Source organism: Aotus nancymaae, unplaced genomic scaffold (genome assembly GCF_030222135.1).
Source record: "Aotus nancymaae isolate 86718 unplaced genomic scaffold, 86718_ANA_hifiasm-v0.15.2.pri h1tg000064l_0, whole genome shotgun sequence".
NCBI classification, from domain to species: Eukaryota; Metazoa; Chordata; class Mammalia; order Primates; family Aotidae; genus Aotus; species Aotus nancymaae.
In genome coordinates this window covers 73,402-87,984 of record NW_026988478.1, presented here as the reverse complement: position 1 = coordinate 87,984, position 14,583 = coordinate 73,402, and the positions used below count along the sequence as shown (strand labels likewise).

The following is a 14,583-nucleotide window of genomic DNA, read 5'->3' as shown; positions in this document are numbered from 1 at the left end:
TGAGAGAGAATAAAACCATCGCGACGGGTTTCGTCTCACTCCTGGATATGTGCACGTTCTACCCAGTCCGTCTAGCTTCTGCTTAGCAGTGAGGAAGGAAAGACTGAAAGGCAAAGGCCCCGTGGGGTTCTCTTTCCTCCTGTGTCTTCATTTTCTGCGTAAAGGTTGGAGAATACAGGGGTGTTAACATGAGTGAGAAGGGACGATGGGACTCCTCGGTCACTGCCTTCTTTCTGCGTTTGAAGTAAGTCTGGTTCAAACGGAAAATGCCGCCTCTGGGCCTGTCAGTGCCCCCTGCCCCTTACTCGGTCACAGACATAACGTGTTTGTCTTCTAATTGCTTTTGAGCCTCGCCAGCTCCTACACATTCTAGATTCTGAGCTCATGGAGCAAAGTAAACGTTAGATGCAAGTCGGGGAGCAAGGAGTGGCGGACGCGGACATCGCTGCCTCCTCTGCTCACACACAGGCTCCTTTGTCCCATGGGACCTGGCTGGGCACAGTGGCTCACGCCTGTCATCCCAGCACTTTGGGAGGCTGAGGAGGGCAGATCACTGGAGGTCAGCAGATCGAGACCAGCCTGGCCATCATGGTGAAACCCCATCTCTACTAAAAATACAAAGATTAGCCAGGTATGGTGGCGGGTGCCTGTGATCCCAGCCACTTGGGAGGCTGAGGCAGGAGACTGCTTGAACCTGGGAGGTGGAGTTTGCAGTGAGTGGAGGTCGTGACACTGCACTCCAGCCTGGGTGACAGAGTGAGACTCTGTCTCAAAAAAAAAAAAAAAAAAAGAAAGAATAAAATAAATAGACCTCACTTACAAGGCACAAGGTCAAAGATAGGAAGAATTTAGGATGGCAGGCCATGGATGGTGGCTCACACCTGTAATCCCAGTACTTTGGGATACTGATGGGGTTGGATCACCTGAGGTCAGGAGTTTGAGACCAGCCTGGCCAACGTGGTAAAAACCCGACTCTACTAAAAACACAAAAAATTAGCTGGTTGTGGTACTAGATGCCTGTAATCCCAGCTACTCAGGAGCCTGAAGCAGGAGAATTGCTTGAACCTGGAAGGCGGAGGCTGCAGTGAGCCGAGAACTGCACTCCAGCCTGGGCAGCGAGAGCAAAGAAACTCCGTCTCAATAAAAAGCAAAGAATTCATGATGCAACAGCAGAGCGTTGTCCACCTGTCCAACCCCTCTCCACCCTCCGCTGCCTTCCTCTAGGCAACCACCTGCAAACTTAACACTTTTAGGTTTTTCTTGTATTTACCTTCCTATTTCCAAAAAGCATTGCTAGACTCTCATTTGTTGATTTTCTGGCTTAGATATTATCTGCAAGGTTGGGATTTAGCACGCTTGTAGCACTTCCTGCACACACATTTGTTCCCCCACCTCCCATTCCAATTTAGTGTGAACACATTTGGATTAAGTTTCCATATTCCACAATTATTTCATTATTATGACTGTCAATCTTTATCATTAAACTAAGTATTGTAATGAGATAGCATTTCTTTCTTTCTTTTTTTTTTTTTTGAGACAGTGTCACTCCATCGCCCAGGCTGGAGTGCAGTGGCACGATCTTGGCTCACTCTAGCCTCTGCCTCCCAGGTTCAAGTGATTCTCCTGCCTCAGCCTCCTGAGTAGCTGGATTATAGGCACCCGCCACCACACCGGCTAATTTTTGTATTTTTAGTAGAGATGGGGTTTCCATGTTGGCCAGGCTGGTCTTGAACTCCTGACCTCAAGTGATTCACACACTTTGGCCTCCCAAAGTGCTGGGATGACAGGTGTGAGCCACTGTGCCCTGCCTAGACAACATTTCTTTTTAAGAACAAGCTTTTTATTTGCTTCTCCAGGCCTTTCAAATCCTTTAACAGTTTTATAAAATGTCTCTTAACCAGTTTTCCCAAAGGTAATCCCTACCAGATAATTCAGTGTGGGGAGGTACCTTTTTGGTTTTTTTATTTGTTTTGGTGGAGCACATCCTCAAGTAGCTTTCTGATAAAGAGTGCATGGAGGTAAATGCTTTGCTTGTCTCAAAGTGTCTTTATTCTTCCCTCGCTTCTGACTGATATTTTAATTTTATACTAGCTTCAGGGTTGGAAAGTTGCTCTTCTTTAGAATGTCAAAGGCATTTTTCTGTTGTCTTCCAGTTTCCAACATTGCTCTGGAAGGTCCCTTACCATTCTGATTTGAATGTGACCTTTTAAAAAATCTGGAAGCTTTTAGGACTTTCTCTCTTTCTCTTTCTCTCTCTCTCTCTCTTTTTGGTGATTTTAAATTTTATAGTATATGTCTTGGTCTATTTTAATTTGAGGGAGCACTCATTGGACTGTTTTAATCTGGAAAGTTGTGTCCTTCAGTTCTTGAAATGTTCTTGTATTATTTATGTGACAATTTTCTCATATTTTCTCTTTCTGGAACCCTTAATATTCAGCTATTCTCTCACTTTGTTATTTTTTAATTTTATTTTGCTGTTTTTCATAGCTTTCCATTTTCTTTTCTTTTCTTTTTTCTTGTTTTTGAGACAGGGTCTTGCTGTGTTGCCCAGGCTGGAGTGCAGTGCTGCAATCATGGCTCACTGCAGCCTCAAGCTCCCAGGCACAAATGATCTTCCCACCTCAGCATCCCAAGTAGCTGGGACTACAGGTGTGTGCCACCACACCCAGCTAATTTTTAAATTTTTTGTAGAGATGGGGTTTTGCCATGTTGCTCAGTCTGGGCTTGAACTCCTGGACTCAAGTGATCCTCTTCCCTCAGCCTCCTAAATTTCTGGGATTACAGGTGTGAGCCACCGTGAAGGCGTCTGATTTTTCTGGACGTTACAGTCCTTCTATTAAATTTTTGATTTTTTTCCATTGTACTTTTTTTGAGACAGAGTCTTGCTCTGTCGCCAGGTGCCAGACTGGAGTGCAATGGCGCGATCTCGGCTCACTGCAACCTCCACCTCCCGGGTTCAAGCAATTCTACTGCCTCAGCCTCCCAAGTAGCTGGGACTACAGGCGCGCGCCACCACGCCCAGCTAATTTTTGTATTTTTAGTAGAGATGGGGTTTCACCATGTTGGCCAGGATGGTCTCGATCTCTTGACCTCGTAATCCACCCGCCTCAGCCTCCCAAAGTGCTGGGATTACCGGTGTGAGCCACCGTGCCCGGCCTGTACTTTTAATTTCTTAAACTTTCTCATTCACTAAATACACATTGAGTGTCCCATATCTGAAATACTTGGGACCAGAAGTGTTTCAGATTTTGGATTTTTTTTTTTTGAGTATTTGCATTATTGCTTGAACTTGGGAGGCGGAGGTTGCAGTGAGCCGAGATCGCGCCACTGCACTCCAGCTGGGTGACAGGGTGAGACTCCGTCTCAAAAAATAATAATAATAAATAAATAGACCTCGCTTACAAGACCCAAGTTCAAAGATATGAAGAATTCAGGATGGCGGGCCGTGCCATCTTGAATTCCCAGTTCAGAATTCCCAATCTGAAATTCCGAAATCTTAAGTGCTCCAAAGAGCATTTCTTCTGAGCGTCATGTCAGTGCTCAAAAGTGTTGGATTTTGGAGCATTTCGGATTTTTGGTTTGGAGATGCTCAACTTATACACCTTTTTATTTAATTCTTGTTTCATGGGTACAGTATGGTCTCTTATCTTTGTGAGGTTACTACTTACATAGATTTTACTTTTAACTTCTGTTCCCTAAATTTTTTTTCTTTTCTTTGGGTTATTAAATATATATATATATATATTTGTTTCATGTCAACAGTTTTCTTGGTTGGGCGCGATGGCTCACGCCTGTAATCCCAGCACTTTGGGAGGCCAAGGCAGGTGGATCTCTTGAGGTCAGGAGTTCGAGACCAGCCTGGCCAACATGGTGAAACCATGTCTCTACTAAAAAAAATACAAAAAAATTAGCCAGGCTTGGTAGCTGGTGCCTGTAATCCCAGCTACTCAGGAGGCTGAGGCAGGAGAATCACTTGAACCTGGGAGGCAGAGACTGCAGTGAACCAAGATCGTACCACTGCACTGCAGCCTGGGCAACAGAGCGAGACTCTGTCTCATAAAAAATGTTCTCTTAAAATGTGTGGGCTGTATTTCATATATAGCAAGGAGATGCAGAGACACTAACTGGGCAGTTTGTGGACTTGGGCGGGACTTTTCCAAGTCACTGCTGAAGGACTGGTTCGGATGGGGCTGTTTTTTGGGAGATCCTCCAGTGTCAAGTATCTGAAGTCATTTTTCTGAGTGACTCAGTTTCCCCAGAGCGGAATCCTCTAGACTTTTCCTAGACTTGTCTGGCTGCAGTATTCCAGCATCCAAGTGCGGAAGGGGCTTGGCGTGTTTCTTACCCTTCAATGTATGGACTTTGGCTTGTCCCCTTTTCTCTGTAGGTCCTTCTGCCTTGAGCCTTCATCTATGTCCAGCGTTCCTGGGCCAGAATCTGATGGTTCACCCCGTCCATGGATCCCCGGCCCCCTGCTGGGTGGGGAGGTGGCAGTCACTTGGCTACTCAGGGTTGGGGAGGGGATCTAGGGTCTGACCAGTTCTTACAGACTTTCAGCCCTACTGTCTTCATTTCTCCTGGTCCTCAGGCCTTGAGGAGTCCCTGGAGACTCAATTCCTGAGCCTTTCCAGGGTTCTGCTTCTGGATGGTTCCTCCCTGCAGGCACTTGGCTCTCAGCTTTCATCGCTCTACCAAGTCAGCTACTGCGTGGCCATCTGCTTTCCAGCTTCCACAATCCTTTTGACATCCTTCATTTTCCATCATCACCCCTTACGGATTTATGCCTTGTTTATTTCCTCTGCTGTCATCGCAGGGGAGTTTTGGAAGGAGCAGTGATAAATCTGTCTGCTCAATGTGCCATGTGTTTCTAGAAGTCCACTCACTCTGGGGTTTAAGCAGGGATGTGATCAGGTCCATTAGGATGTAAGAGCAGGGATGCCGACCTCAATGGAAGAGGGATTACTGGGGTGAGGAGTGGGATTGGAAGCAGAGAAGAGTTTTGTTTTGTGGTTAAGAACCTAGACTGGCCTGGCGCGGCGGCTCACGCCTGTAATCCCAGCACTTTGGGGGGCCGAGGCGGGCGGATCACTTGAGGTCAGGAGTTCAAGACCGGCCCGGCCGACATGACAAAACCCCATCTCTACTAAAAATAAAAAAATTAGGCGGGCGAGGTGGTGCACACCTGTAATCCCAGCTACTCGGGAGGCTGAGACAGGAGAATTGCTTGAACCCGGGAGGCGGAGGTTGCGGTGAGCCGAGATGATGTCATTACACTCCAGCCTGGGTGACAGAGCAAGACTCCGTCTTGGGGGAAAAAAGAGAAAGAACCTAGACTGTGGCCCAGGCTTCTGCCTGTGTCGGCAGACAAGTTATATTATCCCTTAAGCCTCAAAAAATGGAAATCACGATGGGCGTGCCCTGTGCATGCGATCTGATGAGTAAATGAGAAAACACGTGGGGCGCTTAGCCCCGCGCCTGCCCTACGGTCAGCGTTTCACGCATGCGCACTAGTGTTATTTCCGCTGGGCTTCACCAGCGAGGTGGCCTGAAGGTGGCGAGAAGGGCGTGTCGCTTTCCTCAGAGAAGGGCAGAGAATGAGAGAACGGTTTCAGCAAAGCAGACTAGTAGCTGCCCCCACCACAGCCGCAGGGCTTGTTCCCAGCTGCCCTGACCCAGGGTGCCACCCAACGGCTCTAGGACAGACGGACAGATGAGGCTCTGTCCTCGTTCAGCTGCTGGAATGCCTGAGGGACTTGGCTCGGGGCCTGGGGTGAGGGTGGGAGGACAGCGCGAGAGTCAGAGCCAGCCGGGGCCTCCCGGAGCCTTGGCACCGGGGAGAGCCAGACGGAAGCAGCACGATACGTGCCCCACCAATGGAGGAGTGTTTGGGGCGAAGGAGAACCCCATCTTCCCAAGGCCCTTTCACCCTTTCACCTTTTTATCCTGGGAGTCACGCGGCAGGGTGCTCCCAAGGCTCGGAGAGGATGTGTGGGGGTGCGGAGGTGGGCACCAGCCTGTGGTCTCCTTGCTGGGGGTGGGACGGGAGAGAGGATGGGCTCTACCCAAGCAGGTTGGGGACAGAATGACTGAGATTTACCGGAAATGCCAAGTGGTCCGGGAGTGTTTCCAGCACTTTCGGTGTCTCAGAGGCACTCACAGACCACCCCCTCATCCTGGCTGGACCTGAAGCCCCTTGGCCTCCTGCATATAGACGATTACTTATCCAGCCAAGTAGACCACAGGGCTGAATCCAAACTCGTTCTGGCTGTGTCCACAGACCCCCATGTCCACCCGGCCCTGTGTGTGGGGACGGTGGTAAAGGAGACAGACATGGCGCCCGTCCTCCAGTCCCTCACACCGGGGGGACAGGCAGATGGGAGTGGGAGATGATTGGCACTGAGGCACGCAGTCCTCTTGGGTCTGTAGGAATGCGGGGAGGGGCACCGACCCTCCTGGGGTCACGAACAGCAACTCAGAGAAGGAGTCCTGGAGCTGCCTCTAAAGGCCGACTTCCACCCCGAGGAAGAAGGGCTCTGCAGGTGGCGGGCAGGCTGAGCAGAGGCCGGGGCCATGCCAGTGTAGGGTGGGGCAGAAGAGCCCTCAGGACGTGGTGGGGGATGGGCTGGAGGGTAGCCTCTGGAGCCTGTCCAAGAGGGTTGGCCCGAAGAACTCTTCCGGGCTGACAGGTGCTCTAGGGGTCCTGGGGAGCAGTGACAGCATTTCACCAGTGTCAACTTGGACCAGGCGGGGAGGAGGGGAGGCTCTGCTCTCCGCTTCCCTTAAAGCCAGCGTTTCTACAGGGAGAGAGGCAGGCTGGGTCACACGTGGGGTCCTCTCCTTCACCCCATGGATCCCCCATCCGGCGACCTCATGACCAGATCTCGTGGGGGGCCAGGGGAGCGGGCCCCCAGGTCTCTCCAGTCGGTGGTGTGGCAGCGCTTTGCTGTCTCCAGGTCACACTGAGGCTTCTGACCCGAGTCACATACTGTCTGCTCTGACCTCTTGTGGGACTGCCCAGCCCCGCTATAATTAGCTCGAGGAGGGGCGTGGAGGGGAAGGGCTGACGGGTTTGGGGATCCGGGTGTGTCGGCAGTGCGGAGGACCTGGCAGTGAGCCTGTCAGAGGAAGGAAGGGCTGGCTGCCGGCCGCCTGTGTGATTTTTCCCAAGAAGACACTGCTGTTTATACTTCTGGAGCTTGGGATCGGCCTCTTGTAGATGAGGACGTGAACAGTAAAAACTTGGGTTTCTGACTCCCGAGACAGCACCTGGCCTGATTCCTGCAGTGGATTCGGTGAGGGTGGCCTCGTGCTCCCGACTTCTCCCGCACACCCAGGGGGAGCCGACAGGTTGTGGCTTCAGCTGCCCAGCAGCAGGCCCGCAGCGAGTCAGCGCTGGGGCCCAGCCAGGAAACAGAAGGGCTGGGCTGCAGCCCAGGGACTGTCGGTGCTGGGGTGAGGTGCATTGGACCCCTCAGCCCCCGGGTCAGAGGACCCCCTAGCTAGGATGGGTGAGCCCCCATCAATGTCCTTGAACCATGGAATGCTAGAGGGAAGGAAGGAGCCCAGGGCCAGCTGACCCCACCACCCTCTGCCGACACTCTGTCCTGGGTGCAGGCCCAGGGAGGCTCATGGAGCCCCAAGCCGCCGGAGCACTTGGGACACTCCCTTCTCCCCGCCAGGCCTCGGCTGCCATGGTTTTAAACTTGTATTTGGGGTGAAGTATTTGAGGCTGGGCTCACGGTTGAATGGGAGGAGCCCTGCCCTGGGGGCAGCCCAGTGAGTAGACACAGCCTGGTGCAGGCAGCCTGGACTTGGCTTGAGATCCTGGCCATCATGTTCCTCTTGTGTGGCCCAGGGCAAGTGACGGATGGGTCCTGAGTGTGTGAGGGGAGATGATGGTAGAGTCTGCCTGGGATGTTGTGAGGAGCGAATGAGAGGGTGTGCACCCGGTGCCCGGGACCAGCCTGGCACGTGGTCATCTTGGGGTTGTGAGGAGCGAATGAGAGGGTGTGCACCCGGTGCCCGGGACCAGCCTGGCACGTGGTCATCTTGGGGTTGTGAGGAGCGAATGAGAGGGTGTGCACCCGGTGCCCGGGACCAGCCTGGCACGTGGTCATCTTGGGGTTGTGAGGAGCGAATGAGAGGGTGTGCACCCGGTGTCCGGGACCAGCCTGGCACGTGGTCATCTTGGGGTTGTGAGGAGCGAATGAGAGGGTGTGCACCCGGTGCCCGGGACCAGCCTGGCACGTGGTCATCTTGGGGTTGTGAGGAGCAAATGAGAGCGTGTGCACCCGGTGCCCGGGACCAGCCTGGCACGTGGTCATCTTGGGGTTGTGAGGAGCGAATGAGAGCGTGTGCACCTGGTGCCTGGGACCAGCCTGGCACGTGGTCATCTTGGGGTTGTGAGGAGCAAATGAGAGGGTGTGCACCCGGTGCCCGGGACCAGCGTGGCACGTGGTCATCTTGGGGTTGTGAGGAGCGAATGAGAGGGTGTGCACCCGGTGCCCGGGACCAGCGTGGCACGTGGTCATCTTGGGGTTGTGAGGAGCGAATGAGAGGGTGTGCACCCGGTGCCCGGGACCAGCCTGGCACGTGGTCATCTTGGGGTTGTGAGGAGCGAATGAGAGGGTGTGCACCCGGTGCCTGGGACCAGCCTGGCACGTGGTCATCTTGGGGTTGTGAGGAGCGAATGAGAGGGTGTGCACCCGGTGCCTGGGACCAGCCTGGCACGTGGTCATCTTGGGGTTGTGAGGAGCGAATGAGAGGGTGTGCACCCGGTGCCCGGGAGCAGTCTGGCACGTGGTCATCTTGGGCACTAGGATTGCGTGCAGCAGCTGCTCCTCTGCCCACTCCCATGTTAGGGGGATCTGTTTCCCGCCAGTAGGGACAGTCTGGGTGACTCCAGGAGGATTCAGGGTCCTCAGTAGAAGTTTGGTCACCTTGGCTTCTTCTCCGCAGCTCTGGGCACAGCCAGGGGCCTGTCACTGGCCAGGGGACTTAGGAGACCACACGGACTGCCCACCCAGCCTGGATCTCCCAGCTGCCAGGCCCCCTCCTCTGAAATCTGGGCTTTGGTATCCCGTGGTCTGAGCACCCTCCCAGCCTCGCCCCACACCTGCCTTCGTGGTACTGGCTGTTCCCGACTCTTTCGTGTTCTTCCAGCCTCTCCACATCGGTGGTGCTTCCTCCTCCTCTGGGATCCGTCACCTCTGCCTTCTTCCTTGTGCAAACCCCTGCCTGGCCCACCCAGGACTGTGGCTCATCCTGGCCCTCGGGCCTGGCACCACCTGCCCTGAGACCTCCCAGATGGGAGACTGGAGGGTTTGTGCCTCTCCATCGCCCCTGCCTGGCTGGAGGCCCCAGGTCCCGTGGGTCCCGCCTCCCTCTGTTGCTTCTGCCCAAGTCGTGGCTGCCGGGGTCATCTCAGCCCTGATTGTCTGCGTGGCTCAATTCTCCCTGGAACTGCTGCCCCCAGAAGGCCCCCAAACTTTCCTCCAGTTCTTCCAGGACAGCTAGGAGTCGAGGGGTGGGCTGGTCAGCATGCCAGGGCACTCCTGCTGCTAAGCCGTAGTGGTGCCAGCCTAAGGTCCAGCAGGGGCAGCAGGATGGACACTGGGCCCAGATGCAATAGCCATGCCCGAGGGCCATGCAGAGTGAGGCAGGGGCAGAAGTGGGTGCCAGCTGGGCCTGGGCCACCCTCCCCAGGGCCCCCCGCCTGCATGCCCCCTGCCTCGTGGTGTTGTGTCTGGGCGGGCAGCCTCGTCTTCGCCACACTGCGGCAGCAGGAGTGTGTGGTGGGTACAGATGGTGCCTGCTCGCGTCTGCCCGGTTCCCCACCACCGCTGCCAGGGAATGCGGCTGGAGGAAGGTGGGAGTAGGTAGGGTGTGACAGAGGCTGAGGCCAGCCGTGCAGGGGGCGGGGGGGACAGGGGACAGGCACGGCTGCCTGGGCTCTCTCCCAGGGGAGGGCTGCTTTCCAGACCTCGTCCTTCCATAGATGACCCAAAGTCTCTGCCTGGGTGGGGCCATCGGAGGCTCTGTTGTGTCAACTGTGATGTGATGTTCTCCAGATCCTTGTCGGGCCTGGCTCCAGGGTCTGGGCTCAAGGATGCAGGGTTGGAGAGCAGGGCCACATGAGGGCTTGGTGATCCAGGAGGGTTCGGAGGGAAGGACCGTGGGACTGCATCTGGAGGGGAGGCTGCAGCGGTCGGGCAGGAGGAGCGGGGTAGAGGTGGCAGCGTGTGCAGAGGCCGGGCACTGGGGCTGGGGTTGTTGAGCTGGAGTGCCCAGGAGGTGAGATGAGCACTGCTGCTGGCTGCAGGGTGGGTGGGCCGAGCGAGGGCTGGTGTTCTCCTACAGTGGTGGGGCTCTGTGCCACTCCCTCCTCCACTCCTGGCCCAGCCGAGGCCTCTCAGACGGGTCTCACAGGCTGCCCCTGCTCACCCCCCGTCCGTCCCATCCCTAGCCGCGGGTGGGGCCTGTGCCTGGATGACCCTCCTGCCAAGGACATCATCGACTTCCCCTCGGTGCCACCCGGCGTCCTTTATGATGTGAGCCACCAGTGCCGCCTCCAGTACGGGGCCTACTCTGCCTTCTGCGACGACATGGATGTGAGTGGGCTGGGGTGGGTACGACGGTGTGGGGACCCGGCGGGAGGGCTCAGGGGGCAGCCCTCACCAGCCCGTGGATGCCAGCCCGGGAGGAACCTCGCTTGGCCTGGGCTGCGCTCCCAAATGACACTGTGACACGTCAGAAGCCTGTGGGAGAGGCCAGGGATGGGCGGCCACAGACCCAGCTCTGAATTCTGGATCAACCACGGATCCACTGTGACAAGTCTCTTAGCCTCCCTGGGGCTGGCTTTTAAGAGGGAAAAGGAACCCGTGTGGGGAGGGTCTGTTTATCCTGGAGAAGACTGCCTGCTGTGATCTTCTAACTGGAGTGTTTCCAGAGGCCGGGCTGGGCCGGGAGTGGGGTAGACAGCTGGGGAGTGCTGTGAGCAGCGCAGCCCTGGGCCCCCCACACCGCCACAGGGTCTGGAGAGGAAGGTGGGAGCAGACACAGAAGGGACCTCTGGGGGTCTGTGGACCCCCGCCATGTGGAAGGGTGTCCAGGGGGCCCTTGGGGACAGGGTGGGGGCAGGGTGGGTGGTGGCATGGGGGGGCGGGGTGAGGGTGTGGCCTGCGCCCCCTCCTTGCAGAATGTCTGCCACACACTTTGGTGCTCTGTTGGGACCACCTGTCACTCCAAGCTGGATGCAGCCGTGGACGGCACCCGGTGTGGGGAGAACAAGGTAGGAGGTGCCCGGTCCCAGAGGCGGGAGGGAGAGCCAGACCTCCTGCTGTGTCTGGGCCCGGGAGTCAGCCCCAGCTCACAGTCTTGCTGTGCTCCTAGCAGACCCCCACTCTCTGCAGCCCAAGCCCCCGTCTACAAAGTGGAGGCATTGGGGGCAGGGCTTGATTCCATGATTCCCCGGGTGTCTTCAGCTGAGTCGGCACGTGGGCTGTTTTATGCCCTGCTCAGCTCCGCCCTGCGGCCTGGGCCACACCTGATGGTGATGATTGGGAGGGGCCTCTCTCACCTTCCATCCTTCCTCTCTGTGCCTTTCGTGGCCTTCCCACCCACCTTGTTCTCACTAGGGTGAGGATGACTGATAGACTTGGGGGTGGGGTGGCTTTACCTCCATCTGTCTTGGTAGTGGTGTCTCAATGGGGAGTGTGTACCCGTGGGCTTCCGGCCCGAGGCCGTGGACGGTGGCTGGTCCGGCTGGAGCGCCTGGTCCATCTGCTCGCGGAGCTGTGGCGTGGGCGTGCAGAGCGCTGAGCGGCAGTGCACGCAGCCTGCGTGAGTACGGGGCCCAGGGTGCCCTGGGCGATGGGACAGAGGGACCCAAGCAGTCAGCCGATGGCAGGAGCTTGGCTCTGTCCCAGCCCCTGGCTCTTAGAAGTGTCCTCATAACGGTCAATCTGAGTGTCCAGGCCATCTTGAGTCACTTTCAAGGAGTGTTCTGGGGCTGACAGGTCCCCCCTGCTGACCCCTTTGCAAAGATGGGGACACTGAGGCCCAGAGACTAGAAAGACTCATCAGAGGCCACACGGCAAAGCAGCCGCCAGCTGGAGGGAGGACGGAGAGGGCAGTGGGGAAGAGCATGGGCCCTGGACCTTAGATGGCTCAGGGTTTGAATCCCTTCACCCCTTCCCTGGGCCTCCGTTTCCCCGTTTAAACGGGGGGATGTGAGAATCTGGTGAGACGCAGAGCCCAGCAGTACTGTAGACCGAGGCACTGCCCAGCTGATTCCCTCTTCACGAGGCCACCCAGGGAAGGCATGGGGTTCACAGCCAGCCCCACCCAGGGCCCTGTGCTTGGCTAAGACTGGCCTGTGCCCCTCCCTGCCACCTGGCCTCCAGGTCTGAGCTGGGTTGGGTCCAGCTACCCTGGCCTAGTTGAGGAGGGTTTCAGGAGCTGTGACTGGGCAGACCTCTCAGCTGGCTGGGGCCCTGGGGGCTTTTCTTACACCGGTGCTGGGGGAACTGCCACCAGGAGGGAGGCTGAGGACTTAAGGGCTCGTTAGGACGCTGGTGTCATGGGCTGGGGACTCGGAGCAGTCCCTCCAGTCAGTGCCAGTCATGCCTGCAGCTTGTCCCAGCTTCCCAACAGCTCTCTGCAGAGTCAGCCCCAACCCCATTTTACAGATGAGGAAACTGAGACCCAGGGGGTGGCCAGAGACTTGCCCACGGTCACACAGCAGGTTGGGGACAGAGCTCAGGCTTCCTGGGGCCACTTCCCCACAGGTCCTTACAAACAGGGCGGGGGCAGCCCACGGGAGGAGAGCAGTGTTCGCAGAGCTGGGTGGCAGGGATCTCGGGACGCAGGTACAGGAGGAGGCCGCTCGCTCCGGGCTGTGGCCACGCAGTAGCACTCACTGAGCCCTCCCTGCTTCTCCCCACAGGCCCAAATACAAGGGCAAGTACTGCGTGGGCGAGCGGAAGCGTTTCCGCCTCTGCAACCTGCAAGCCTGCCCCGCTGGCCGCCCCTCCTTCCGCCACGTCCAGTGCAGCCACTTTGATGCTATGCTCTATAAGGGCCGGCTGCACACCTGGGTGCCTGTGGTCAATGACGGTGAGTGCTGCCTCCCATGGGGACACCACCGACGCTCACAGGGCTGGGGCTGTGTGTGCCTAACCCGACGCTCAGAGGGCTGGGGCTGTGTGTGCCTAACCCGACGCTCAGAGGGCTGGGGCTGTGTGTGCCTAACCCGACGCTCAGAGGGCTGGGGCTGTGTGTGCCTAACACCGACGCTCACAGGGCTGGGGCTGTGTGTGCCTAACCCGACGCTCACAGGGCTGGGGCTGTGTGTGCCTAAGCCTACCCACGCCCAGTTTCCACCCCAAGCCTGGGCCGTGCCACTGTGCCCCGGGGCTGCTGCTCCCCCCAGCTCCCCAGTCTGCAGCCTTGCAGATACCTACCAGCCCAGCCGGAGCCTCCAGCTGCCATGGATGTGTGTCACGGAGGGGTCTTCCCGGCGGCCTCCCTAACTCCCGCCCTGGCTGTCGCTGATGGCTCTTCTACTTGGCCCCCAGTGAACCCCTGTGAGCTGCACTGCCGGCCCTCCAATGAGTATTTTGCCGAGAAGCTGCGGGACGCCGTGGTAGATGGCACCCCCTGCTACCAGGGCAGGGTCAGCCGGGACCTCTGCATCAATGGCATCTGTAAGGTGTGCCTGGTCAGGAAGCGGCTCTCCCAGCACTGCACGCCCCCAGCCCCACTGGCTGGCCCCAGGTTCTCCCCTGGATCCCTCCTGGTCCTCTGGCCACCCTCCCCATGCTCTGCCATTGGGCTTCCCAGACCCCACCCTCTATACCACTAAGGCAAAGCCCCTACCAGGCCTCCTGGCACTGGAGACCCTCCCAGTCAGGGCTCGCTGCCCCGCGCCTCCTTGGATGCTGTGCCAGAGCCGCCCCCGCCGGGAGACCGGAGCCCACGCAGGGGCCTGACCTATTGCCAGCTGCTGACCCCAGGCAGTGGCTTCCTCACTGATAGAAGGGGTTAAATGAGGTGGCACAGGTGACCTGAAGGGCTCTGAGCCCCGAAGAGTAGAGCTCAGTATTTGGTAACAATTCCTGTTCTTATTTTCAATACAAGGATGGCCTCTCATCTCTGCCCATCTCCCCAGCCGCCTACCTGCCCCTGCTTCTAGCCCCCTAAGCCGCTGGGGTGTCCGGGCCTGGGCTCAGAGGGGGACCAGCAGGGAGGGGCCGACCCCCAGTGCCTCTGGAGTTCAGATTCCCTGCACGCGCTGGTCAGGTCCCCTGCCTGCCCGAAGCCTTTGCAGAACTCCCTTCTCTTGTCGCATGTGATGCTTGAGACATGCCTTTAAGGGAGGGGCGGGTCTCCCCGTCTCACATCTGAGGATACTGAGGTTCAGGGAGGTAGAGAAGTTCACCTGGGTCAGAGGCACAGCCGGGGTGGGGCAGGGCCGGGGAGAGGCCTCCCGACCCCCACTTCCAGCTGTCCCCTCCTGACCCTGGCTGGCCCCCGGGGCTGGGGCCACAGAGGGCTGGCCGCCAGCACCATGGCCTCCCCTCC

General features: G+C 57.3%; 1 protein-coding gene across 1 annotated transcript in view; it reads left to right on the top strand.

The window, feature by feature from the left end:
• The window catches only part of ADAMTS7 (ADAM metallopeptidase with thrombospondin type 1 motif 7), a 50,338-nt gene that overhangs the window by 21,093 nt on the left and 14,662 nt on the right, over positions 1-14,583 (top strand). Inside the window, exons 9-13 of the mRNA XM_021674397.2 lie at positions 10,466-10,610; positions 11,198-11,290; positions 11,696-11,841; positions 12,947-13,116; positions 13,578-13,711. Of these exons, the coding sequence (XP_021530072.2) occupies positions 10,466-10,610; positions 11,198-11,290; positions 11,696-11,841; positions 12,947-13,116; positions 13,578-13,711 (688 nt within the window). The remainder of the gene's footprint in view (positions 1-10,465; positions 10,611-11,197; positions 11,291-11,695; positions 11,842-12,946; positions 13,117-13,577; positions 13,712-14,583) is intronic.